Here is a 27,937-nt window from a genome sequence, read left to right on the forward strand (position 1 = left end):
TATTTTTAGTTTTTAATTTTTTCAAAAAATTTATTTTTCCATCATATTCCTAATAATTATGATTTCTAAGTAAAAAAAATTTCTTCTCTATCAAACGATTTCCATGAGCCTATTTTTTTCTATGTGATGTTGGTTGAGAGATGTTTTGGTTGAGTTTTTTAACACTGTTGAATTTATGCTTCTATTATTTAATGCGCATCATGACATGCTTGGCGAGACTAATTTATTATCATTTGCTATTTTTAGTTTGACATTTCATATAATGAAAATGTTACCTTTAGTTTGATATTTCATATTATCATTTCCTACTTTGTCTGTCTACAAGCATGCCACGCAAATGCTTAGGGATTAAGTTTGGAATTTGGTATTTCTACTTCTTGTGCTTTCAGAGCCAGGTATTGTCATTCATAAAACCAAGCCCATGTAGGAGGACACACTTCACAACCCTTAACTGAAACCATTACTGATAGCAAGTAGTTTTTTTTGGGCAGATATTTTACACAACGTGTCAGAATACAGGCCCATAGCTACTTTTACAACAAGTGTATTAATAAATGATAATTCTTGTTCGGAATCACGAACTTACTAATCATTGTATAAGTACAATCTAGATTTATGCCCATTATTCTATAATCATTTTTATAACGGTAGCTAAATATTGCAAGTTTTGTCTTGCTTTGGCAGATATTGCGCGTCGTTTTGTATATTTCATAGACTATGAACAAGGTAAGATGCTCAAACAAAGTTTGCGTAATTATGCAAGTGGAGACATTGACGTTCTCGTGTGTCATTTTGAGTGATGATTTTTTTTTTCTTTCGAAACTGAGCGATGATTAGTAATAAACGTATGGCTAATTGGCTACTCTTGAGTCTTGTCCACATGTATTTGTAACCTATTGAATCATCAACTGCTCAGCTTGTTTTTAAATATTGCTAATTGAAAAATTTAAGTTTAGAAAGTGGTTAAGGAGTCACGTGAAGTGACTGTACAGAGTAAACGTTCTAGATGACAAGCAATTCAATTTTTAAATTATCGTGGAACTTGACATCTCCCTTTTACCAACCTCCCCACATTTTTATACTTCTCAGGTCGTGTTTTCTTGTAAGTTTTGCTTAGGTCCGTTCGTTAGAGAACTTAGGACGGGTTTAACTTTATTTAAAGTTGATATGATATTTTGATACAATTAATTTTATAAATTTGAATTTAGCTTAGCCATTTCTTGATTAATGAATCGTGTCAATTCAATATTATTATGACATAAAAACTTAGTCATTATAAATTGGCCGTGAAATTTAAGAAGTAAAAAATTGAAATTAATAAAGATTTTATAATATACATTTTAGAATAAAATATATGAATATAAATATACCAACATATTATTATGTAAAATAACTTAATATAAGTCAAAAAATATCATTTACACTATTTATCAAAATAATTATAAATTTTAAAATATTACGTGATATATATAGATTAATTAGGTTCAAACAACTTGAAACATGACGTGAAAATGCATCGAGTCTAGTTTCTAGAATCTAATCCGTTGGGATGAAAAAGGTCTTCAACATCTCTAATTTTGTTCAGTTAATTTAGTTTTATATCCAAAATATGAAAAATACATCATCACTTTATTAAAGGCAAATGCTTTAAGATACTTGTTAAAGATTCCAAAATAGAGAGCATTTTTTTTTTTTGGGTGATCAGAGAGAATTATTTCAAGTATTAAATATTATACTTTTCATTAAATATATTTTATTATCTTATTCCTTAATAAGAGTACTACTAATTAAACATATTATATATCACGAACAGCAGACTACTTAAAATTTTTAAAACAAAAGGAGACTCTTAAATATTTATATCAAATGAAAAATAAACAAATTTATAAAATTGATTTTATCGATTTATGTAAGATTCAATGGTTAACAATAACTCTCCTGATACGATGTTATAATCTCACCACACACACTCTCTCTCTCTCTCTCTCTCTCTCTCTCTCTCTCTCTATATATATATATATATATATATATATATATATATATATATATATATATATATATATATATATATAGAGGTTAAGGATCATTTTACACTAGTGTAAGTTACACTCTCAATCTTATCCGTTGATCTCACTTATATCTAAGGGCTTAAATTTTTTAGTAATGTGAGCTATTGGATATAAGTGGATCAATGGTCAAGATTGAGTGTAAGACTTCTAACTCTTACACCGGTATAAGAATGTTATATTTATAAAAAATTTCTTTACAAATTACACTATGTCTCACCGGTAAACACTTTTGAGTAGAGTATTAGGTATTACTGGTCAGACATAGTGTAGTTTGTAGTTTAAAAATTTTCTTTTATCAATATAACCCTACTATATATATATATATATATATATATGGTAAAATTATTTCTGCAGCTGCTTTACGTACAGCAACGACAGGTGTATGGTTATGATTCCGCACATTTAATGCTTTCATCCTTTATATGATTATGATTCCCCGCATTTAATGCTTTTAAGTATATATATGACAAGTATTTGATTGCTGCACGTACAACAACTGCAGAAATATAAACCCCATATATATATATATATATATATATATATGAGGCAGGATATTCTTACACCGGTGTAAGAGTTAGAAGTCTTACACTCAATCTTGATCATTGATTCACTTGTATCCAATGACTCATATTACTAAAAAGTTAGAGCCCTTAGATATAAGTGGGATCTACGGATAAGATTAAGAGTGTAACTTACACTGGTGTAAAATGATCCTGACCCTATATATATATATATATATATATATATATATATATATATATATATATAATTCGAGGATTGACCAATAATTTTATGTTGTTGGGCTCGCGCTTTGAGTTTTAGCGTGTTGGGCAACCTATCTTCCGGAATACATGCACATGCGTTGTTCGTAATAAACTTCACAACAACTAGGCTGCAATGATTGAATGGCATTACATGCGATGAACTTGGGTCATTTCGTAAAGCAAGAAGTCGTAAGTGTGTGAATATAGGTGAACTGATCTCGTTGGGGTATGCGGTTCTAGGTATAAACCTTTCAAATTTAAGGAATCTCTAATATTTTTAAGACATTATACATGGAAAACAGACAACAGTATGTATTCAGCTCTATAAGGAGGCATCTTCTTTTCTGAACTATAAGATGCCAAAATTCTTTTTTGTTAAACCAGAGTCATTGATGTAGGCAAATAAATGCCTTTCAGAAATATGATTGTTACAGTATTTCGATGTAGGCGCAATTTATTTTGTTATTGTAAGTTTTACAACAGGTTACAGGTCAATATAGGGGGAATAAATATACGCATGCACGGATGCAGGCATGGATGTAGGCAAATAAATGCCTTTTAGAAATATACGCATGCATGGATGCATTATTCGTTCATGAACAAAGTAGTTCAGAGATGCCAATCAATCCAATTAACTAACGTGGTGCATTCGACCGTATCAACATTTAATTAATTCGTCCTAGTCAGAAAAATATGATCAAGTCAACTAATAAATTCAAAAACATCTATATTATAGGGTTGGAGAGGAGAACAGGGGGAATAAATATAGGTCCCCGTTCAAGTGATTACAAAAGCTTCCAAATTAAAGAAGACATGTTTTTTTTTCTTAAAAAAAAAGAGTAGAAAAATTTAATCTTGTCATGTGTGATAGATAAATAATCAACGTTTTCTCACAAAAGTTTAGTTTTTCTACGACCCAAGTCGGTTCACACGATTCTAGCAAGCTACACTATTTACGTTAGTAGCATTACATGAATACCTGGTCTTATCTTACATTGTATTTTTTATTCAATTTAAATAAGATGGTTATTGGTCATAACTTAGAAATAGATTAGTTGTATTAGACAACATTTGTTCTAAATTAGGTCATGAAACCATAAAAAATAATAAATAAATAAAGAATATATATGCGTGTTTGTGCAGGTAAATTAATGGCTAATAAAAAAAGAGCATCTATGATTCCAGTGAAAAAGAGAGTAACTGACCCTAGTCTGAAAATCAACTGAAGCCAAGGTGGCCTTATAACGAGTAAGGAGTTGAGGTGGTCAGTGGATTTGGATCGGAGGAAGGAGAGAAGCTGATCGAGAGTGGGACCCTTGCAGCCAGCACCGATGATGCTCAGCAAAACGTGAATCGACAACGGCGAAAGCACAAAATTCTTGTCCTCACCTTCTTTCGATAATAAGTGCTTCGAGATGCTCAAGCCAACGTCGGTTTGGTTGCTGATTGATTCACGAAGGTCCATTGTTGTTTCCATTTTCGGACTAACGGAGACTATGAGAGAGAAGACTTTTATAACAACCGTGTAGTAACATTTCCAACTTTGTCTGTCTACGTGGCCACGCAAATGCTTGGGGATTAAGTTAGGAATTTTGTACTTCTACAGTTCTACTTCTTGGGCTTTTAGAGCCAGGTATTGTCAATCATAAAACCAAGCGCATATAGGGGGACACGCGTCGGGTACTAAATGGTTCGGTTTGTGAAAACTTAATTATAATTATATATTTTAAATTAATTATTAAAACGATTCGTTTTTTCGTACTGCAGATATGTTATTTGCAGTAATGTCAATATGACGTTATTTTGGGGCAGAAATCATAGTATTTTTATAATTTTAATTTATTTCAAGTTATTATAGTCTTTATAATTATAATTTTTTAATATTTCATTCTCAAAAGTATGTCGTTTTGAGAGTAAATGCAGATAACGTATCTACATTAATTGCAGAAATAGTTTTCTGTTATTAAAATTAGGCTTGAACTTATATAAAAGTTCATTTAATAAAAAGACTCCATGTTCTAATTTAAAAATCAGGCCTTAAAGCCTTTTTTCAGACTGACCTAATATATTAACTTTTATTTATATTTATATTTTTTATACCACTCATAATAGCTCTCTCTTCAACTCATTTCACTCCATTTTATTGGTTAATAGTCTTTATGAATAATTTTGTTCTATATTATATTGTTTGGATATACATTAAATTTATGAATCTTTGTGGAATTATTAGTGCCGTTGATCGTATATTTTGTTTGGATAAATTTTCATTGTCTTGTTTTTTTTAACAAGCTAAACCAGACTTTTGTTTTTTGTAAATAAGCCAAGCCACAGGCCAATTAATAATTATATTCATAATAGGTAAAGACTAGATCAGACTGACACATTTAAACTCAGGGTTGACCTTTAAAAACAAAGCTCAGCTCAACTCGCCTTGTTAACCTCTATTCACAACTTTTTAATGAAGGTTTTAGTTAGGGTGTAAATAGGTTAGGCTAAGCTTTGACTTAAATAGGTCAGACTTGTGTAAAAAACTTTAAGCCTGACCTGACCTTTTAACCTATGTAGTCATGAATAACAAGTTTGGCCAAACGATCATGACCTATATTTAAAAAATAAAAGTTTGGACTTATACCTATTAATCTATTTAAGTCTATTAAATATTCAATATTTAAAAAATAATGCCAAAACCTATTAATCTATTTAAGTCTATTAAATATTCAATAATTAAAAAATAACTAAAATAATATTACTTTATTATTCAAAATTATTAAAATATTTATTATTTTTTTAAATAAATAATATGATATAGAACGGCGTGTAGGCTCATAAAGTTCGATATATATAAAAAAAACTTATGCCTTACTTTCTAAATAGGTTATTTAAAAAAAAAATATACGTGTTCTATTTAACTATTTGTAATAGGTCAAATGTGATATAATATAAGCAGATTGTAAACTCCTATAAGCCACCTTAATTTATTTACATCCCTAATTTTAGTCAAGAAATAAAAAGTTTTAGCCATTGATTTAACTTTTGCGTCTTGGAACTTGGGATATAAAGAATTACCATACGTCACATGATTCCAATTATACAAGGTAAGATTTGGGTACATATGCCAGCAGTGACATTTTCTCGTCCATGCATTACACGGTCATTTTGCATGCAGATTAAAAAACTAAGGGTCTGTTTGGTGTGACGTATAAGGTATGATAGTATAAGCTTATACTATATGTTATGACATTTTCAGTTGTTTGATGTAATCACCGTATAGTATAAGCTTGTACAGCATAATCCCTTAATACATCAAAGTGATGTATAACTTAATCCAACCTAAGGGTGAGTGATAAGACCTGATAAGAGATTAAGTTTAATATGGGTAAGATTATATTAAATTTTAATATTATCCAGCGTTTGGTATGGTATTGTATAAGATAATATCCTCCAATATTTTAAAAATTAATATATTAAAAAAATCGTTTTAATATATTAATATTGAAATGATATATTCATTCTTGAGATCGAATTGTACTTGTAAACAATATTAATACATCAACCCCTTATTAGGCCTAATCCCACCCCCTTAGGCCTGATTAAGTTATACATCATTTTGATGTATTAAGGGGTTTTGCTGTATAAACTTATATTATACGATGGTCACACCAAACAACTGAAAATGTCATAATGTATAGTATAAGCTTATACTATCAAGCCTTATACATCACACCAAACAGGCCTTAAAGGGAAGGGATTGGGACTTATAAGGAGTTGGCGTATTAATATCGTTGACCAGTGCAATTCTCAAGAATTAATATATTGTTTTAATATTGATATATTAAAATAAAAATTAATTTATCAATATATTAATTTTAAAATATTGGATATTTTTATTTTTATTAAAATTAATTTATTTTTATAAAAATTAATTTATTTTTTGGATACACTGGTCAATATATTTCTATAAAAATTAATATCATATGACATTTTTGGAAGATTTATATCAATTTTTTATTAAGGATGTTTTTATTAAAAATATTTATTATTATCGTATCTAGTACTATACAGTGCATTACTAAATATTACATGATATTATTTTATACAATATATTATTTTATACAATACTATATCAAACGCTGAATAGTATTAAAGTTCAATCAAGTCTTATACAATCAAATCGTATACTATCAGAGTTTATACTAATAAGACATGTTTGGTGTGATGTATAAAGCCTGATAGTATAAGCTTATACTATACGTTATGATATTTTCAGTTGTTTGATGTGACCATCGTATAGTATAAGCTTATACAGCAGAATTTCTTAATATATCAAACGATGTATAACTTAATCTGGCCTAAGGGGGAGGGATAAGGCCTGATAAGAGGTTAGTGTATTAATATTGTTGGCCAGTGCAATTCTCAAAAATTAATATATTATTTAATATTAATATATTAAAATAAAAATTAATTTTTCAATATATTAATTTTAAAATATTGAATATTTTTATTTTAATAAAAATTAATTTATGTTTTGGACACACTGATCAATAAGTTTTTATAAAAATTAATATCATATGATATTTTTTGAAGAATTATATAAATTCTTTATTAAAGGATATTTTTATTAAAAATATTTATTTTTATCTTATATAGTATTATATAGTGCATTACCAAAACTAGATGATATTATCTTATTCAATATATTATTTTATACAATACCGATCTAAATGCTGGATAATATTAAAATTCAATCAGATCTTATACCATCAGACTTTATACTATCTGATCTAATACTATCAGACCTTATCCTATATTGTGCACTGAACATTTACTGCGTCAAGCATCCTATCTTTTGAAATTCATATAGGCTTTTTGACAGTTATATCCCTAATTAAAATGTATTTTATCGTATCCAAATATTCTACCTGCTTCTGTTTATGTACTCGATTATTAGGCTTCATATGCTCGAGTACCTTTTATGAAAGATGAGTTACTCGAGTACAAAACTTCATTACCCGAGTACACTTTCCCTAAACTAGTGGTTCTGCTGAGTCTGAAGCTTATATTACCAGAAAGGAGACTAAAGCGAGAAAGGAATCGACTTGAAGTATTCAAGGACTTGAGTTGAAGAAGCATGAGCAGAGCTGCTACCAAAAGAACCATGAAGAAAACATTTATCTCTTTTCATGAACTGTACAATGCTCCTTGAAGTCAGAAGTGGCAGTAACTTTTATATTAATTAAATATTTGCAAGTTGATCAACTTCCTGTGAGAATGACTTTCTTATTAATGGTAGAACAATCACTGCTTGTTTACTTGGAAGCTGAAACAGAGCCCACTAAAACACGCATGCTTGCAAAACTCCATAACAAGGAAAAGAAAAGAAAGACAACCGAAATTGCTGATATAACTAATTAATATAAAATAATATCCAAATCACCAAATGGGTTGGCTTTGTTTGTTTCACACGTAAAATATAAAATAATTAGAGTAAAGTAACTTTTGGTTTTCAACAAAAAAATTATAAATTATGGGATTATTTTATTTTTATTTTTAAAAAATTGACTTGTAATTCATCTAAAATTTAAAATAAAAGATTTACATTAGTCTCTCAATTTAAAAAATAAATTTAAATTGAATTCTTTAATATTATTAGAAGACGCAAAAAAATACTTTACTCAAATAATTATACGTGCTTGTGGTGTAGCTTTATTTTGTTTTCTCATAAGAGAGAGAGAGAGAGAGAGAGAGGAAGGTTTTAAAAAGAAGGTGATGAAAACCCAAATAGTACTGTTTTGTGTCTGTGGTAGGGTTCACTTTGCGGGTAAGATAAGAGACTTGACTTTTGCCCATTGTATGTTATCAAAAGAAGGAATTTTGAGAAGCATTTGATGTGAGATAATTGTATAATAGAACTTGTGGGTGGAAAGCAGATTAAGAGGGGCCCACATACATTTTATATTTGTAAAGTTAAGCATTATTCTTTCAAATTTAATTACTCGAGTACTACTTTGACCAAACAGTGACATATTGGTATTATATTTTAATAAAGAATAAATCAAATATTATGTCACATGATGTACAAAATTTATCTACATACATAACTGTATGGGGATTATATCTCTTGATTTTCTTTTCTTTTCTCTTCTCTCTTCTCAATTGTGTATGTAAGAAAATTATGTTACATCATATAACATAACATTTAATTTATCCTTTAATAAAAGATTAAGACTTTTAAATAGTTTCAAAAAGGGAATAAAATGATATTATTATTATTATTATGTTTTGATACAATGATATTATGTATTTTAATTAGGAACAGAAGGTTCACTCAACACATGCACATGCATTGTTCATAATAAACTTCACAACAACTAGTTAGAAATGCTGGCTGCAATGATTGAATGCCATTACATGGATGAACTTGGGTCATTTCGTAGTGTGTGAATATAGGTGAACTGATCTCGTTGGGGTATGCGGTTCTAGGTATAAACCTTTCAAATTTAAGGAATCTCTAATATTTTTAAGACATTATACATGGACAACAGACAACAGTATGTATTCAGCTCTATAAGGAGGCATCTTCTTTTCTGAACTATAAGATGCCAAAATTCTTTTTGTTAAACCAGAGTCATTGATGTAGGCAAATAAATGATTGTTACAGTATTTCGATGTAGGCACAATTTATTTTGTTATTGTAAGTTTTACAACAAGGTCAATATAGGGATATAGGCATGGATGAATTATTCGTTCATGAACAAAGTAGTTCAGAGATGCCAATCAATCCAATTAACTAACGTGGTGCATTCCACCGTATCAGCATTTAATTAATTCGTTCTAGTCAGAAAAATAAGATGAAGTCAACTAATCTATTCAAAAATATCTATATTATAGGGTTGGAGAGGAAAACTGGAACAAAGCTCAGCTTACAAACCTAACCAACATTATTGTTTTTAATGCCAGGTTGCCATATGATTTTCTTATTGCTTATGTATTCGTGTTAGTTGGTTCCTATATAAATTTAAAACGAATGAACTGCTAGTACCTAAAGAAGCGGGCTCTGTCCTTCGGATCAAAGAAGGAACTAACAATGGTAATTAATCCTTTCATTTTTCTTGCCAAACATTTTTAATGTTCTTCTAATTTAACCACTCGTTCTTAGTAATATTGAACCTCCATATTTAAGCTTACACCTCTCATGCATATGTCTCTCTCTCTCTATGTTAAAGCAAAGCACTTCTAAACTTGCTTTGGTTCATTGAATTTTTTTTATCACACACCAGGGAATCTGCAGAAATATGAGTACCCAACAAAGGCTACAAAGAAGGGTAGGAGGAAACAGAGCTGCACTTTTTATATACGGTAACAGCTTTTAAAATTCCCACTCCCTCTTCTGCCTTGTTCCCTTTTATGTGTGGAAAGCATTTTGTTGTGTTCCTCTAATAAATTGAAATTCCAATCTGTGCATGCAGCTATGGAAGGGCTAGAGAACATGGCCTTCGTTGCCAACGCAGTGAGCCTTGTAACTTATTTCTTTGGTTACATGAATTTCAGCTTAACAAAATCTGCCACAACCCTGACCAACTATTCGGGAACTGCATTTATACTAGCACTCCTTGGCGGATTAATCTCTGATACCTATCTGTCAAGGTTCAAGACTTGTGTTCTGTTTGCATGCATAGAATTGTTGGTGAGTTGAATTAATTTCTCTTACGAGTGCATTACCCATCAAAGATTAAAAGTAGAATGTCCCTTCAGCAACATGAAGTGGTTGTGATTATGACGATCATTGAGGATGAATCCAATGAATAATCATAAATAAAACTAAATGAATTAGCATTGCATATTTCTTTCGTTAATTACCATGGTGCTCAATTATTGAAGCCCAGATAGTAGTGCCTTGACCAGCATGTTTCTTTCGTTAATTACCAACAACCATATCTTCTTAGCAAGAGTAGCGTAATTTGCAGTGCATGATGCCGACACTAAAATACATCAATTATTATTTATTACAACAACAATACTAATTGAGGTCAACATTGTTCCTTGTCTTCAGTTAAAACTGGCTAAAATTATAAGAATTAGTCTAGTCATTGAAAGTCTCCTAATCCCAATGTAAGGATGTATCAATCAAGCATCAAATTTCGAGGAGAATAAGGAAAGGCAAAAGATAACAATAAATGAATAAATAGAACTAATTATTCTAATTGCAGGGATATGGTCTCCTCACAGTTCAAGCACACTTTCACCAGTTAAGACCCATCCCCTGCAAAGATTTAGCACCAACACAGATGAACCAATGTAAGGCTGCTACGGGTGGCCAGGCTGCAATACTTTATACTGGCCTTTACCTTGTTGCATTAGGAACCAGTGGTATTAAGGCAGCTTTACCAGGCTTAGGAGCTGATCAGTTTGATGATAAAGATCCCAAGGAGGCAGCTCAACTATCAAGCTTTTTCAACTGGTTCTTGTTTAGCCTTACCACAGGAGCAATAGTTGGTGTTACTTTCATTATCTGGATCGGGGCCAACCTAGGATGGGAATGGAGCTTTACTGTGTCCACTATAGCTGTCCTATTTGCAACTCTGTTCATATGCATGGGCCAGTCATTGTACCGAAACAATACCCCAAAGGGAAGCCCTCTAATTCGAATCATACAGGTAAATAACATCATTGTCATTTTTTATACACTCATTCATATATTTCAAAATGTCCTTGTATTTTAAAAGGAAATTATATGATGCATATCGGACTCATATATCTATTTTGTTGAACTGTTAGGTGTTTGTGGCAGCCTTAAAAAATAGACAACTTCGAATTCCAGAGAATTCAGACGAACTACATGAGATTCATGAAAAAGAAAGAGGGGACAATTATGAAGTCCTTAACAGGACAGATCAATTCAGGTACATATATATAAAATTATTTTAATCCTCTAAACTCTAATGTCACATAACCAGTAATCATTGATTATAAGTACTGTTTACCTCTTACTCATTTGGTTTTATTGAAAAAATGGATTCCCAGATTCTTGGACCGGGCAGCAATTTCTAGAAGCAGTGTTGGTACAGCAACATCCATAACCTCGGGACCCTGGAATCTCTGCACAGTGACACAAGTAGAAGAAACAAAAATCTTAATCCGCATGTTACCAATAATATTTAGTACCATATTCATGAACACATGTTTGGCTCAGCTTCAGACTTTCACTATTCAACAAAGCACCACCATGAACACTAAAATCATGGGGTTTAAAATGCCAGGCCCATCAATCCCAGTCGTCCCTCTTTTGTTCATGTTTGTCCTAATCCCTTTATACGACCGCGTTTTTGTCCCACTCGTTCGAAAAATCACAGGGATCCCCACTGGAATTCGTCACCTTCAGCGGATTGGAATTGGATTGGTTCTCTCAGCAATTTCCATGGCAGTTGCTGGTTTTGTAGAAACACGTCGCAAGTCTGTGGCCATCCAACACAACATGGTAGATAGCACGGAGCCTTTGCCAATGAGTGTGTTTTGGCTAGGTTACCAATATGGTATTTTTGGTGCTGCAGATATGTTTACCCTGATTGGGCTTCTAGAGTTTTTCTATGCAGAAAGTTCAGCTGGAATGAAGTCCCTTGGCACAGCAATATCTTGGTGTTCTGTTGGACTCGGTTACTTTACAAGCACATTGGTGGTTGAGGTGGTTAACAAGGTGAGTGGAGGGTGGCTCGCAAGTAATAACTTGAATAGAGACAAGTTGAATTACTTCTACTGGCTATTGTCCTTGATAAGCGTTGTAAACTTTGGATTTTACCTGGCCTGTGCTTCTTGGTATCGATACAAAACGGTGGAAGACAAGCAAAATGATTCAAAAGATGATGTTGACATTGCCAAGGTTTAGATTATTAGTCCTACCTACCAGACGTTCCCTGTAATTTTTATGTTACTGTTCCAATATCACTGTTACTTCGTAGAAGCTAGCTAAATCTGCATAATTAGGAAAAGGTTTTATAATAATATCTTCTGTCTATTTTTTTCTTCTGCTATGTAGCAGCCGATGGAAATCATTTGCAGAACAGTGCTTGGTCGAAAGACCAGCAACTGCTCTAGAAACGACTGAATTAAACTATATTGGAATTACAATAATTAATTGTTATATGGCGATAAGGTCGGTAGATAAACCAAATGCAATCAATGCTTAGATATTTTATAGATTATGTCATTATGAAGCCACTTTCCAGAAAATAAGCATCAGGTTTGGCCATGAACAGTTCTTGTTGCGACTGAGGACTACCAAAAGAAAGGGACGGTGCATTTGGATTTGGATTTTACTGTACAATAGAACTTGAACATATTTCATCAAGAAAGTTGCTTTAAGATATCTTCTATTGTGGTACCTTTTATGCTATTGATGGTTGGTTTTCATTCCACAATCACCTAATTAACAATGAAATCACCCTTCTAGTTGGACAAAGTACTAGATATTAACAGGGAGCAGCGACAGCGAGGATGTTAACAGAGTGTCGTAACATCAACGCTCACTAGTTCTTGCAAATTTTATTCGTCAGAACGAACAAAAAACAATTGAACTACCTCCCCCTTGGATGACTTTCATAAATCATGCAACCAATGAGCAATAGCATGATAAAAAGCAGAGATTCCAAAAACAGCACACCAGCTTATTCCAGATTTCTCCTTAGTGAAAGAATCAAGTTCAAATCCTACGAGGCTACAAATAAACAAGACCATGAATTCTCTTCTTTCTCCTATGCTTTTGGTTTTACAAGACCAATCAGCATTCAATAAAAGGTTTCATTCTCTTGATCAGAAGAGGCCTTAACCTGTCTGCCTCAACTCTGCCAAATATCTCAAATCGAACACTTTCTACACTGGGCCATGTTCTCCAATCAGGTAACGTAACCTTTGAGGGTGGCATTCATTTGTAAATTCAAAAAGGGAAGGAAGCAGTCACTTTTGACTTTGAACGATACAATACAGTAGAGGTGTATGGCACCTTTTGACTTCTGAGTTAAAAGATGATTGGAAACTTTTGAGGATGACTAAAGCTGTTTAGCATAATTGATTGTTCGGACAATAATTCAAAGAGGTTCTCACCTATAAACACCACCTCCATTAGTTTTATGATCTCATTCTCATAGTGAAAATCTCAGTGTCAGTGTTTCTCCTATATCTTCTTATCTGATCAAGGGACAACATATAAAAAGGAGTTTGAAATTTCTCTTAGTAAAAAACTCTTTAACTCTTGCCTGTAATTTTTCTACATCGGTTGAGGGTTTTTAAAGTAAAAATTGTGTCAGCTTTACATTATATGTGGTAATGTTTTTATACCTTTGATACTCAATAGCATTGCATTAATGTTCCCAACATTTTTTTTCCAATTGATCTAAAGGAACCTGATAGCAGCTGATGGCTTAATATTTGCTTTGAGGAGGCCAAAAATCTGATTTTGAGACCGAGATTAACATTTTTCCTGGAGCAGTTCAATTTTGACCTCTGAAATGAACATCGCAGCAGCTTAATTGATTGGTTGAGAAGGTAAAGAGTGACAAAGATAAAGGAGGCTCTTTGACCATATAGCGTCTTTGAACTTTAAATGTACCAATTAAGCTGCTGCAACGTTCATTTCAGAGGTCAAAGTTGAACTGCTCCCGGAAAAATGTTAATCTCGGTCTCAAAATCAAATTAATTAAAATGTCAGGCACTAAAAGACCCCTTTTGGTAGATACCGAAAATTGGATAGTATATTAATATGTCAAAGAGACAAATACCCAGATTATGGATAAGTCAATAGTTGTGGTTTACTGGTGAGGAACTTAAGTGAGACTGTAGATTCAAACCTTAATGTTACCAATGTAAAAAATGAAAATAGAATAAATGACATGTCCTAATAAAAATTTAAGGAGTTAGATATTTAATAGAATTCTAAAAGACCATATAAAATAGAAAATTATACTTTAAATGAAAGTGTAGTCATAAAATCGGTGATGTACTTAAGTTATTGTTTATTTAATATAAGTTTTTGTCTATTTAATTTGTATTTATCATTTTTTTAATATTTTTATAAATTAATCTTATAAAATTTGTGTTAAAAATCAACAAATTTATGCATGACTTATATTATATGCTAAATATAATAATCATTAATTATGATTAAAATTTTAAGAAATTAGATATTAATTAATCTAAAAAATCTCCATATTAATTAATTGATTAAACCTCAATTGGATAAAAAAATTAAATACTAGTTAAAAAATAAAGTAAAACCGAATCCAGATATCTTTACTATTGCAAGTTTACTCTTTAACTCGTTATCATCATTCTTTTTTTCATTTTTTTAGTATTTAATTTTTATTTTATATTCCAATTATTTATTTCTTTTGAATAAAGTTAAGAGTAAGAGTACTTAACAATTAATTAATATCCTCGCGAAAATTATTCAAAACCCATTCGTTTTATTACTTACCTACGCGATTTTCTAGTGATTGCAAATTTCTCAAATGGACCTTAATTTTTTAAGGAATCAAGCACGGGTAGCAAACTAACAAAATGAATTTTGGTGTTGTGAAGTCGTTCCAGTGCGCGCAGCTGAATCTTCCCAACCCAATCCGAATCCCGCAGCTATTGGAGGTGCCGAACCTAACCTTCCCAACCTCCAACGTGGAAACATTCTGATCCTACCAATAACCTTTCTGCTTCGTCGAGATATACTTAAAAAAGTCCCGATTTCGATGAATCTGGAATGAAAATGAATAAGCGACCATAAGGGATAAAATAATAAAGTTTCAGTACACCTGCAAAACATGGATAAGCGATCCCCCTCCACCCTTTTTTACTCTTTTAGGTAGTGTTTGGTTGGGGAGAAATTTTTTGAATACTAGGGAAATGTAATTAATAGGAAAATGGTTGGAAAGTGAGTTTGGTAGGAAAATGTAAAAAAAAACTGTTTGGTTCGGCAAAAGTTTACCAGGAAAATTGGATTAAATTTTTTGAGTGTATGTTTGGTTGAAGATAGAATTTTGATGAAAAAATTATTTGAAATTACAAAACTATCCTTATTTAAAAAACCTGTTGTTTTATTACAAAATACGAACCACAATAAAATGGAGGAGGGGTATATTTGTCACCCCATTATCCACCTTTTTCAGATATCAGATTTCCTCACACAATTCCACCCGTTGAAAGCTAATCTCCAACAGTGCTAAAATCTGATTTTTACACTTCCTCTTGCATTGCAGGGCAAGTGGGATTGATGGCAAACTTTAACAAAAATCCCCAACCAAACGTTGACAACTCACATTCCCACCATCACTTAGCCAGGAAAGTTTTTCCTTCTCTCCAACCAAACACAACCTACAGTTAAGTGGTTAACTTTAAAGTTAAGTAATCTTTATTAGAAATAAAAAATGAAAAAGTTAAAGATGAGAAAATCACAACCAACGAATAACAAATGCAAAATATGTGTAAATAAGAATTAAGTTTTTTATTAAAAGTTTACAAAATTGTTATTTTCTAGTAAAAAGTAAGGTTTTTTTTTTTTGCTTTATAAAGTGTGGGCCCCACAAAATATTGTGTGTGTAGGAAAATTTTTCTGATTTTTAGCGCTATATGAAAAAAGCTAGACGAACCAATTAGTAAGAGCATGTATGTCACAATTATTTTTAAGTTACAAAGTTATTTTTAAGTTAAAGTTAAAAATAAAGTGTCAAAAAATAAAGTTAAAAGTTATTTGATAATTATATAACTTTTTTATACATATAATTATATAAAATTATTCTAATAATTTTGAACAAAGGTAGATATAATAATTTTTTATTAAGATGAATTATTAGGATAAAGGATAAAATTTATAAATATAAGATTAAATAAGAGTAAAATTATAAAATAAATATAAGAACTCGTAAAAGCTAGCATACATCTTACCAAAAAAAAAAAACTTTTGCTGAGAGTTTTTAACTTTTACTTTTTTTTCTTCTTTATAATTTTTTTTATAATAAAAGCTTTTATAAAATTATATTTGGTTAAACTTTTACTTTAAAAAAGAAGAGAAGCTAAAAAATAAGACATGTGCATTAAATCTCGTTCCAAGGAGAATATTCAGTATAAAATCACAAGGATTTATTTTTCCTTTACTTTCATCATAAAAAATTTCTGCTATTATATAATCATCTATTATCAAATTTTAAAAGAATTTTGATTATCTTAATCGTTATGTTTTAACAAGTCTAACTTGTTAAAAAATGTATTGATTATTGAATAAAAGCATAAAAAATTTACATTAAGAATTAACCAAATTTAAACTCAATCAAAAAACATTTTTTTTTCAAATTTGAAGAGCATAAGAAATTACTAGTGAAATACAGCTCTATTATACCGCAATCGGCGCGTTAACTTTTGCAGCCTTAATGCTTTTTGTTAGTTGGTTTCATTATCACAAAGCTGCCTTCTCTTTCTTAGGCGAGGCTTGTAAATTACATGTTCAATATATATATACGGAAAAAAAGTATCTAATATTACTTTAGACAACTTTGTCTAGTGTTCATCGAAACGACGTCGTTTTGGGTTGAAAAATTAAAAAATTAGAATGATAAAGACCATTATAATCCTGAAATAAATTAAAATTACAAAAACACCATGATTTCGTCCCAAAACGACGTCGTTTCGATGAACATTAGATAAAGTTATCTAAAGTAACTTTAGAAAAAACAAATCCTATATATATATAGGTAAAATTATTTCTGCTGCCGCTTTACGTACAGCAACGATAGGTGTATGATTATGATTCCCCACATTTAATATTTTCATCATTTGTATGATTACGATTCCCCGCATTTAATACTTTTAAGTATATATATATATATCAAGTATTTGATTGTTGTACGTACAACAGCTGCAGAAATATATATATATATATATATATATATATATATATATATATATATATATATTCAGCATAAGGAACAATGAATAATTATAAGAGAAGAATTACATTTATAACTTTTTTTATTTACAACTCTTACAAACTTAACTATATATACTTGAAAGTATACTCTCCAAAGTACGTAAATGAAGTTGTAAGAATGCTAAACCAAAAAAATTGTAAACGTAATCTGCCTGAATTATAATGAAATTATAACTTTTTTTATTTACAACTCTTACAAACTTAACTATATATACTAAAGAGTATACTCTCTAAAGTACATAATTGAAGTTGTACGAATGCTAAACCAAAAAAATTGTAAATGTAAACTGCCTAAATTATAATGATGTAATCAGATCGAGTAAAGTTGGGGCTGAAGAGAACTAATAACTAATCGAACCTTGGTCGGGGAACTTATAAACATGAGCTGATAAACTCAACTTGCTCGTGATTGGATAAATTGATCAGTTTTCACCTTTTACTAACAAATTAACTATAAGATCTCAATTTTTGACAAGAGAATGACTAGAGTTAGTTGGATCTGAGAGAATGCAAGACAACCAAGAGAAGCCTAAGATTGATTTTGGTATTAGCTATAGAAATAAAAGCAAGATCGAAGAAACTTTGAGAGGCGAGGCAGAGAAAAACAAAGATTAACGCTAGTATCAAGTCTGGAAAGAAGGAAGAACTAAATGAAGGAATGAAAATTCAATTCAAATGTTCTCACCATAATAATACAACATTTAGATAAATTAGAATAAAAACATTCAATCAGGATCATTTTGGGTCACGTTAATCGAACCTTTAGGGCAATCTAACCCAATGAGAAATACTACTTCATTACAGCACTTAACAAAAAACACATGACTGGCATGTTATACTGAAATTGTATCTTAAATGATCATGTGATCATTGCTTCTGAAAAAGGCAATCATAATCGTGCCCAGACGATTTCCAGTGCGACTGAATGGCAATATAGATTCTAATTAGGAGGAGGCTTGACTAAGGAACTTACAGGGAGTCAATTAGCTCATGTCCAAGCTTTCCTCCATTCCCTAGCACTCGGACATAATAAACTAAAGAATACAACATAAATCAATCATCATGTTTCTTTTTTTCTTTTCTGCGGTAATATCGTCATGTTTCTTTAATTTTTCTTTTCGCCCCGAAGGAGAAAAACATCTCAGGATAGCACTAAAGAACGCATAATGTCATTTATTAGGTCATTGACAAATTCGCATCAATGAATAAGACATTCATCCCAAACCATATTCACGACAAGCAGGCTCATCTTGGAGAATCGTTGAATAACAGCTCACTCCCTGGCCAATACGAGAGAAGCCATCCATTTAGAACAAATGGAAGTATCTGAAATCCTTCATCACCCTCAGAAAGCAACGGGAATCATGTCAAGAAATTGCCACAGGATTGTTTCCAGGTGTGAGTTTATGAAGGGAGTCAGTATCAGATACTTTAGATGGAGGCCAGTATCGAAACATGGATTTACCGATGATGTTCTCGACAGGAAGTGGACCCCTGATAGACACAAAAACAGCAAATATGTTCAGTCGGACATCGGGATAAAATGTGCACATACAAATATATATGAACTTCTGAGATCTGATAGCATGTTTACATAAACTAGATGTTTGAGAAGAACAGCATCAACAAATGGGCCAAAATGTGTCGTCCACCTAAAGCAACTACTCTCCAACCCAAACAATAGGGAAAAGTCAGTAGTAAAGGGGGTGAAAAATTACCAATTATGAGAATCAAAGCTTCTATTACGATTGTCTCCCAACACAAAGACATACCCTTCCGGTACAACCTGCAACCAAAAAAAGGAAACAACTATTAGCCACGTTGTCAAGTCCCACAATCAATTAATAAAGCACCATTACCACCGCAAACATTACCACTGGATCCATCTTATAAGCAAGAGGCTCTAAAACAAATTCCTCATCTTCAGCAACACCATTCACCAGTAGTTTCCCACCACGAACCTAACACAAAACCCAAAACACATATAAGATGTCAGAGATAAAAGATTAACTACTTCGAAAGTGACCAATTAATTACTCAAAATATAGAAGCTTACCTCAACAGAGTCCCCAGCCTTAGCCACAATCCTTTTTATAAATACATCAGATGAACTAAAACCAAATTCCTACATAAGACAAATCAAATACGGAACATCATTATTCATCAACACCTTAATATTTAATGTAACTAAAGATCTAGAAGCAATTGCAATAATGCAACCAAGCAGCAATTAAAGATACCTGCATACTAGGAGGCGCCTTAAAAATCACTATATCCGAAACATCAGGCTTTCTAAAAAAGAAAGAAAACTGTTGCAGCACCAACAAACTTAATCAGTTCAAATGAAGCAAAAGAAAGAAGGAGAAAAATCTTGACTAAAACGATTGAGAATGTAAGATATATATTATCAAGTCAATCAAGAACAAACCTTCTCAGCTAGAATACGGTCACCCACTTCAAGAGTTGGGGCCATAGAAGAAGAGGGAATGGATCTAGGTTCAGCCAAGAACGATTTGAAGAGCAAACTAACAGTGACAGCAGTGAACGCAGCCTTCGCATCCTCCGAACAAACACCCAACAACCGCGAAAGCCAACTACTTTTGTCGAGATCCTTAGGGTTGAAAACAGAATCGGCATTCGCACCACCGTCAATACACCGCGTTCCACCTTTATCCACTTCCCAAGACGTGGGGTCAGGAAGCGACTCGTTGCAAGGAAGCCACTTGGAACCCTGCAAAAAGGGAATAATCGAAGAGGTCTTAAAGGGTGAAATACCCAAAATACCCATAGCCGCCGTGGATGATCCAGAAACACCAGCCGTTGACTTCATCATCGAAATCAAACCTAAGATGATGGGGTTCTTACAGTTGTCACCAAGAACCTCACCGGCGAGTGTGGTGTAGGCACAGGCAGATTTCTTGACCCAACAATTGGATCTGGAATGGAAATTGCGGACGCCGCCGGAAGGATCGAGATCGGGCTTCTGGTTAGTTCCGAAAAGGCGAGAGCGTATCCAGCATTCTTGGACACAACGAGAATTTCCAACACGAGCGCCGGCGGAGGAGACGAGGTTTTGGGCAACGTAACCGGAGAAGGAAAAGGTAACCCGGATAGCCATAACTGCGAAATTGATTAGCCTGATGAAGAAAAGGTACAGTGTGGTTTCGGAGATGAAGATTTGAGAGGCTAAAAAACCTAGCAAGCAATGGAAATCATTTTTGAGGAAGAATAAATCAGTGAACCGAAGACGGAAGGGTTGAATTGAAGGTTGAAGAGGAAAACCGGGAAGGGAATCGCAGGCCACGCGACTCCCCCAAGCACCACAAGAGACTGTTACAGAGGAGGGGTTAGTCTGTTGAGGTTTTCGCTTAGAGAGAGAGAGAGAGAGAGGAGAGACAGAATCAAATGGGAACACAAACAAAGGGTAGATGCAGAATTGTGTTTAATAAATAGACGGCGGCGCTTACCCTCGTTTTACATACATTATCGGACTTGTATCATTCTCTATTTACGACATTACCTACATTTGACTTGACTAACCAATTTTCCAATTTGCAATTTTTTACAATTTGAAGACGTACAGCTTTTAATTTTTTTTCCTTATTATTATGAGATAGGATATTCATACTACCAAAATTTTCTACTACCACTCTAATCACCATTGGATTCAAAAGTTGTTTTTCTTTTTTCTCTTTTCATTCAACTTTTCCTTCAATCCAATGATGATTAGAATAATAGTAAAATGGTAGTAAAAAATATTGATAGTATAAATATCCTACCTCTATTATTATTATTATTATTGGTTGAATTATTATTTTCATTTTAATAAATCATAAGTATCCAAGGAAATCCTATTAGAGTCAGAAACATTCACATTATAACATGACCAGCTCTCCTAAAAGACATTTTTTACTTATTTTAATATAAAGATAATTAGATTAACTGAATATGTTATATTCTGATATGCATGTTATTTAAATTAAGAGATTAGAATTTTTCCTTTTAAATAACATAGAATTATATTATTTTAGTCAAAATTATTATGTTTTATGACGAGGGAAACAAAAGTTATGGAAGAACTAAAATGACTGTCTTTAAAAATACAAATATTTTCCCCTTAAATTAAGGAAGGAAATGGATCCTCTAATATGCTAAAAAAATATGATATGGTCATGTGGGAAGACCATAACCATACAAAGGTAAATCAACGGTTATGATTTCGTAACTACCTATTTTATCATTTTTTTTCTCTCCTCATTTTTTACCATTGATCCACCTTTGTATGGTTATGATTCCCCACATTACATGGTCATGTGAATTTTCCATTAGAGGATCCAGATCCAATTAAGGAACATATTATTCTCATTTTACATGAGATAATTATCTCACTTCAAAAATTTTACCCCCCACTTTTTTTTTACTCTTTAATAGTGGGTCTCATCTAACTTTTTTTTATAACATGAGATAATTAATGTAAAATGAGAGAAGTATTTTCCTTAAATTAAATATCAAAGGTTATAAATTGTTCATTTAATAGATAAATACATTTAAACTAATTTATTTTATTATAAGAAAAAATTATTATCGAAATAAATTTTGAAAACTAAAGACAGTCCTTAATTAAAAATATTAAATATACTTCTTTTTAAAGTATAATAGAAAGATCATATATAAAATTTGATATTGCATTGCCTATTCTTATGGTATTTTTTTCACGACTTTATCAATAAATTTATCAAATGGATAAATAATAATATTTTATCGTTCAATTTCGTAAGTTTAAGATTAAAAGAATTTTTAAATATATAATGAAATATTATTATTTTAATACTTTAACTATATGTATTTTTACAATAAAAATATGCATATTTTTTATTTATTAAAAGTGAATAAGTTTCGATTGTTACTTAAAAAAAAAATTAAAGTTTAAAACACAATAAGTTAAAAATATCAAAGAAAGAAAATAAAAATATAAAACCAAAAAGAATTCATAATAAAAATTAAAATTAAAACTTCATGCTACAATAATAAAAATAAATTTTATAAAGCAATACTTTTGTGCATACTTGACCTCAATACATCTAAATTGATAAAATCGAAGTTGAAAGTTGAAACTATCAATTTAATAAGAGTTGTTGCTTGACCTAAGAAATAAAAACCATTTATTTATTTGAAAATAAAAAATTTATTTACCCACATGAAGATTATATTTAAAATTTTTGGACTAATTAATTTTTTTTTTAGTTTACAGTGTGAATGTCTATGAACAATTCATATTTTCCTTCAAAACATTACGCAGATGTGTAAATAGTTATGTATTAATATTTATGGGTTTTCGTTTTATCCTTTAACATAACACAACAAACTTTCCTACACTCACAATATTTTGTGGGACCCACACTTTTTAAAACAAAAAAATAAATAAAAAATTAAGGCACGCAAAACGAATCTCTATAACATTACACAATCACTTTTCCTACAACATAACTCTTATAAAACCCAATATTTATTACACATGTTAACTCACTTGCACGGTTAACTTTTCATGAACATTAATTTTTATTAATAAAACCCCCAATTGCATCATAGGAATTACAAAAAAGGGGTAAATAAAGTCTATGAATCTTATAACTGGTATTTATTTATATTTAATTTTAATTTAATTTGCATTCGAGTGAAATAAAAGGTTAAATATATATTTTATAAATATTAATGTAATATATACATATGAAATTGAAATATATAGAAACAAAAATCACTTAAATATACGCTTATTATATTATTAAAATATAAAAATAATTAATATATAAATTAAGATAATAAATAGTTATAACTAAGTGATTTATTAAAAATTTATACAAAATTATTATTTACATGAATCAGTTCCCCCAAGTGGTCAAACGGGTTAGCCCATTCTGTCCCTCCGCCAAAAACGAATTGGCCAGTCTCGCCTTGCCTATTGAATGTGTATTGAAAAATTCAATCACCTCATTTGATGGTGGATTGACAGGTCAAACTGCTTAATAAAAAATAAAATAAAAAATTCACACTCGCCTTAGTTTTTCATTTCAAGCCAAATGTATGCTAATATTCAATCAAAAATTCTTGGAACTTAATTTTGCCTCCATGCATGAATAACCTTTGTTATAAATAATTTTTTTTTCTATGGGATTACCAGGATAAAAAAAAATTTGATATCACAAAAATTTGGTAACAAATAAAATACTACTTAATAGTAAAAAAAAATTGACCCGGCGAGCCAACACGTCCCAATCCCGTTTTGACCCACAACATAGTGACATCGGTTTATGGGTTGTGATGTGTAGCCCAACCTGCCCCATTTTGGCGGATTGACATATTGAGTTCAACCTATATTGTCACCTCTGGCTGGCACATGAATAAATCTTAAGTAATATCATCGCACTAATCATTCAGTGCGACAGTCGTATTATAACTATGTATTTCGGAGATTATATAGTTATAATATTAAAAAAAAGTTCTCTCTACAAAATTTATTAGTTGACATGGAAAGAAAAAAACAACTTTAATATTATAATTATGTACTTTTCAAAGTAATAAAAATTCATTCCTCGCATAAATAATTTTTTTTTTAAATAATTCCTTTGTGGAAATATGAAAAAAATTCTTTCACTCTACTCTTTTTTTATTTATATTCCAAAATTTTTAAAGGGATCAGTCAATAATTAATGATATTGAACTACCGAAAATTTTTATCCACAAACACACACACTCGCACACAAGCGCTTTTTTGTGCTTGCACCATATATTTATCCAAAAAAAGTCAAATTTGAGATTTTATGAAAAATAATTAAAAGGGTTTTATGTTTATCATGTAACATGATATAACATCACTTTCCTACACACACATTAAAGAGGTGGAGTCCACATGTTTTTCTTTCTCTTTCATCATTCCATTTTCTCTCTCTATTTTTTTGTGTGTGTTGAAAATAACACTTAAATCATGTAACATAACACTAATAAAACCATAATTAAAAATATATGAATTGGATAAAAAAAAAAAAAACTTTTCTCTTTTTAAAAAAAATCCATTTGAATACATTCAATACACAGAAGAATTTTTTCTCACACACGATTATAAACAGGCCACCTGCGTACTGAAGGGATTCGTATGTCACGAGAGGAGTTATCCAAAATATAATAATATGTCACAAGTGGCGTAAGCGCCCACGTCACCTATCAATCATGCAGTATCAAAATTGATTAGTACAAGTCAAAGATCACAAATAAAAATAGTCTCAAGGCAATAAAATACTCTGTTGCGAAGCTGAAACGCACGTTCCTTAACTCTATGACCGGTTCATCGTGGGTTCTGAGTCTTCTGACGAGTTAATTCATCCCGGGTGCTTTGAGAAATTTCTTTTATGAATTTGAACTAACAAGGTCGAATGATGGGATTGATATTGTTTTGAGTAAACAGTTTATTTTTTATCCTGCTAATATCTACGAAATCTTTTTTAATTTCTGACAATAAAAAAGGACCAAATTGATCTCTAAAATTATGAAAAAATGGCCACATCAGTTCTTATGTCAACTCCTCCGTCATTAACGTGGCACTTTTTTCATACTGTTAGAGACCAATTTGGTCCTTTTTTATTGCCAGGGACTAAAAAGAATTTCGTAGATATTGACAGGGACCAAAAATGTGTTTACTCTATTGTTTTTATTTACTTTTTAACAAATTCTATCGAAATACATTGTTTTATATTGATCGTTTAAAAATAACTACAATAATAATTTTATATTAATATGTTTAAAAAATAAATAATTAAATTAGTTCACAATTAATTAATTGGAAAAAAAATTAAACTTAGTATTTGAATTGAGTAAAAATCAATTTAATTATCCATCACAATTGACACTTCACAAATTTGTTAAGACTGTGTGAATCGGATCAAACTAAATTTAGTATCACTTCTTTAATTAATTATCTAATGTATAACGCTTTTTTTTTTAATACGATGCACTTATGTGACTGGGTGCAAATTTTTTGCCGTGCAACGTTTGACTACACTTTGTTTATTGTTTTTTTTTCTCGACGCCAAAGCCAAAGGTTGGACTAAAGCCCTTTTCACTCATTAATTAGTAATTACTTCAGATGTAAGCAATATCTTTTCTACTTGTTTTTGTTTTGACTATAAAAATGTATTTTCGTGGTTGGTTTATTTCCGACAGATTGTTCCTTTGTGTACTGTTTATGACATTATGATTTGGTGTTTTGGAATGTACTTTTATTGTAATTTATTGGTGAATCACGTGCCAGGTAATTAACCAGCTCGACAGGGTTACAAATAAGATTACTGCACCTTATCTTCAGTCTCAATATATTTTCATTCAGCCAAACTCATTCACCATAACATTATTAGTTCACAAATTATTAATTTGAACGGTGCTAAACATCTTGGCTTTGGGAGCATAGATGATGGACCGGAAAAATAATTAGAAGCTACCGGCCCGTATAATTTTTTTATTGTCTTACTCACAATCAATTTTTTTTTTTACCATTTTATCCTTATTTTTTCTTTTATTTTCTGTTTTTAGCTCCCTACATGTGAGTAGCATTTGAACTTCTAAAATTTTCACTCATTTACAAACATATATCATGAATTATAAACATTTAAAATATTTTTTTTAAGAGCAACTATATATTATCAACATTGTTAGTTATTAGAGGAAATGCTGGGGTAAGCAACTAGAATTCGTTTAGCAGTGTTGGGTTAGTGGCCCATGAAGGACTTGACTCAATTGATGAGTGCCCTAATCTCTTATTATAAAATATGCTTAGTGGCCTAGGTGCAAAAAGTGCAAAGAGAGAAACAGGAAGAAAACATAAGTTAGAGACCAAAAATCCTTTGAGAAAGAAACTCATGGCCATTGCTGAAGAAAGTAGGAAGAAATCCATCACCACTCCTGAAGAAAGAAGAAAAGCACGTAGAGTATGATTTCTTTCCCTATACAAAGAGAAACACTCGTGTTTAGAGGGTGAAGTCATTTGATTATTGAATTAAAGTGAATCCTGATGTAATTTCATTATTCATAATTGACGCTTTGTGGACCTATTCTCGTGCTTTTTACTCGTTACAACGAAGAGGTTTTCTATGTTAAAATATTGGTGTTCTCTATTTAATTTTCGATTTACTATTTGTTTGTCAATGCTTTTGCAGGCCGAAGTAGTGAAGATCGGGCTATTTGATTTTGAGAAGCCAAACTCCATGACCCAATAAGTGGTGAGGAGTTTGAGTAAAGATCCTGGAGTGGCAGAGATCAAAACTAAGAGTGACAATTTACTATACAACATCAACATGGTATGAGATTTTCGTTTTCGGATTTTCGTATTCATATTAGATCTCAACCCGTTGATATGAATTGAATTGGCAAATTTGAGATAGTTAAAAATTTTAGGTGCCCATTAATATCATATGATTATATGATAGTATAAAAACATTTTATAACCGTGGATTAAAGTTAAATACATGTTTATTACTCGATAATCCATTATGTTGATAGTTAATATGATCAACTTTAATTTTAGTATTTAATTTTCGAAAATGTTAAACAAACTACTCATATTATTAGTTGATTATACATTAATCATAATTAGTATTTCAAAAAACAAATATAGTGTTAAATATAAACATAATAACAAATCACATTATTAACATGTCATGTGTTGAATGATATGATTAGTGGTATAATTTGACCTAACAATTTTGGAATTTGAACGAGTAAGTAAACACATTTTAATCTGGTTGAAAAAAAAAACATTTTTAAACTAGTTGCTGTGAAATTTTACAATTCAAAATGAACATATTAAATTTTTTGTTTGATTGGTCAATGTTGATATATTATATTTTAATGCAAACATGACGGAGTAGTTCAACAAAAATCACAACATTATTAATATTTGTGCAAATTTTGAGACTTAATTTCTATATTATTTTCGTAGGGAGCCCGACCTTGGAGATAGGATAACGGGAATATGCATTGCAAGGACCGAATCCACCATCTCCATAATAGTAAAACGTTTGGATACGATAGTAATTATTGTTTTAATATTGATTTGCCCATAATCATGCTTTTGAAGATTTTTTTTTTTGTTTTTTTGT

General features: G+C 31.0%; 2 protein-coding genes across 3 annotated transcripts; one reads left to right on the forward strand and one right to left on the reverse strand.

Moving 5' to 3' along the window:
• Positions 1–717: 717 nt before the first annotated feature.
• LOC133289277 (protein NRT1/ PTR FAMILY 4.5-like) lies at positions 718–12,713 on the forward strand. The gene is made up of 6 exons (XM_061487173.1): positions 718–726; positions 10,111–10,189; positions 10,300–10,517; positions 11,041–11,487; positions 11,609–11,733; positions 11,855–12,713. Exons 1-6 carry the CDS (start codon positions 718–720, stop codon positions 12,711–12,713), a joined length of 1,737 nt encoding a protein of 578 aa, XP_061343157.1.
• Positions 12,714–18,405: 5,692 nt separating this feature from the next.
• Positions 18,406–21,193, reverse strand: LOC133289282 (thylakoidal processing peptidase 1, chloroplastic-like). Of its 2 annotated transcripts, XM_061487179.1 has the most exons (7): positions 20,221–21,193; positions 20,041–20,101; positions 19,963–19,979; positions 19,849–19,917; positions 19,667–19,753; positions 19,511–19,578; positions 18,406–19,286 (listed from the first exon to the last, which is right to left on the reverse strand). In XM_061487179.1, the coding sequence occupies exons 1-7, from the start codon at positions 20,908–20,910 to the stop codon at positions 19,160–19,162; spliced, it is 1,119 nt and encodes a 372-aa protein (XP_061343163.1). In that variant the 5' UTR covers positions 20,911–21,193; the 3' UTR covers positions 18,406–19,159. The 2 variants fall into 2 exon arrangements, with proteins under 2 accessions (XP_061343163.1, XP_061343162.1); XM_061487178.1 differs by lacking the exon at positions 19,963–19,979 and having other exon boundaries at positions 18,415–19,286; positions 20,033–20,101.
• Positions 21,194–27,937: the final 6,744 nt, after the last annotated feature.

Source organism: Gastrolobium bilobum, unplaced genomic scaffold (genome assembly GCF_033153095.1).
Source record: "Gastrolobium bilobum isolate Gb01-03AN ecotype WA unplaced genomic scaffold, APGP_CSIRO_Gbil_v1 utg9887, whole genome shotgun sequence".
In the NCBI taxonomy this organism is placed as follows: domain Eukaryota; kingdom Viridiplantae; phylum Streptophyta; class Magnoliopsida; order Fabales; family Fabaceae; genus Gastrolobium; species Gastrolobium bilobum.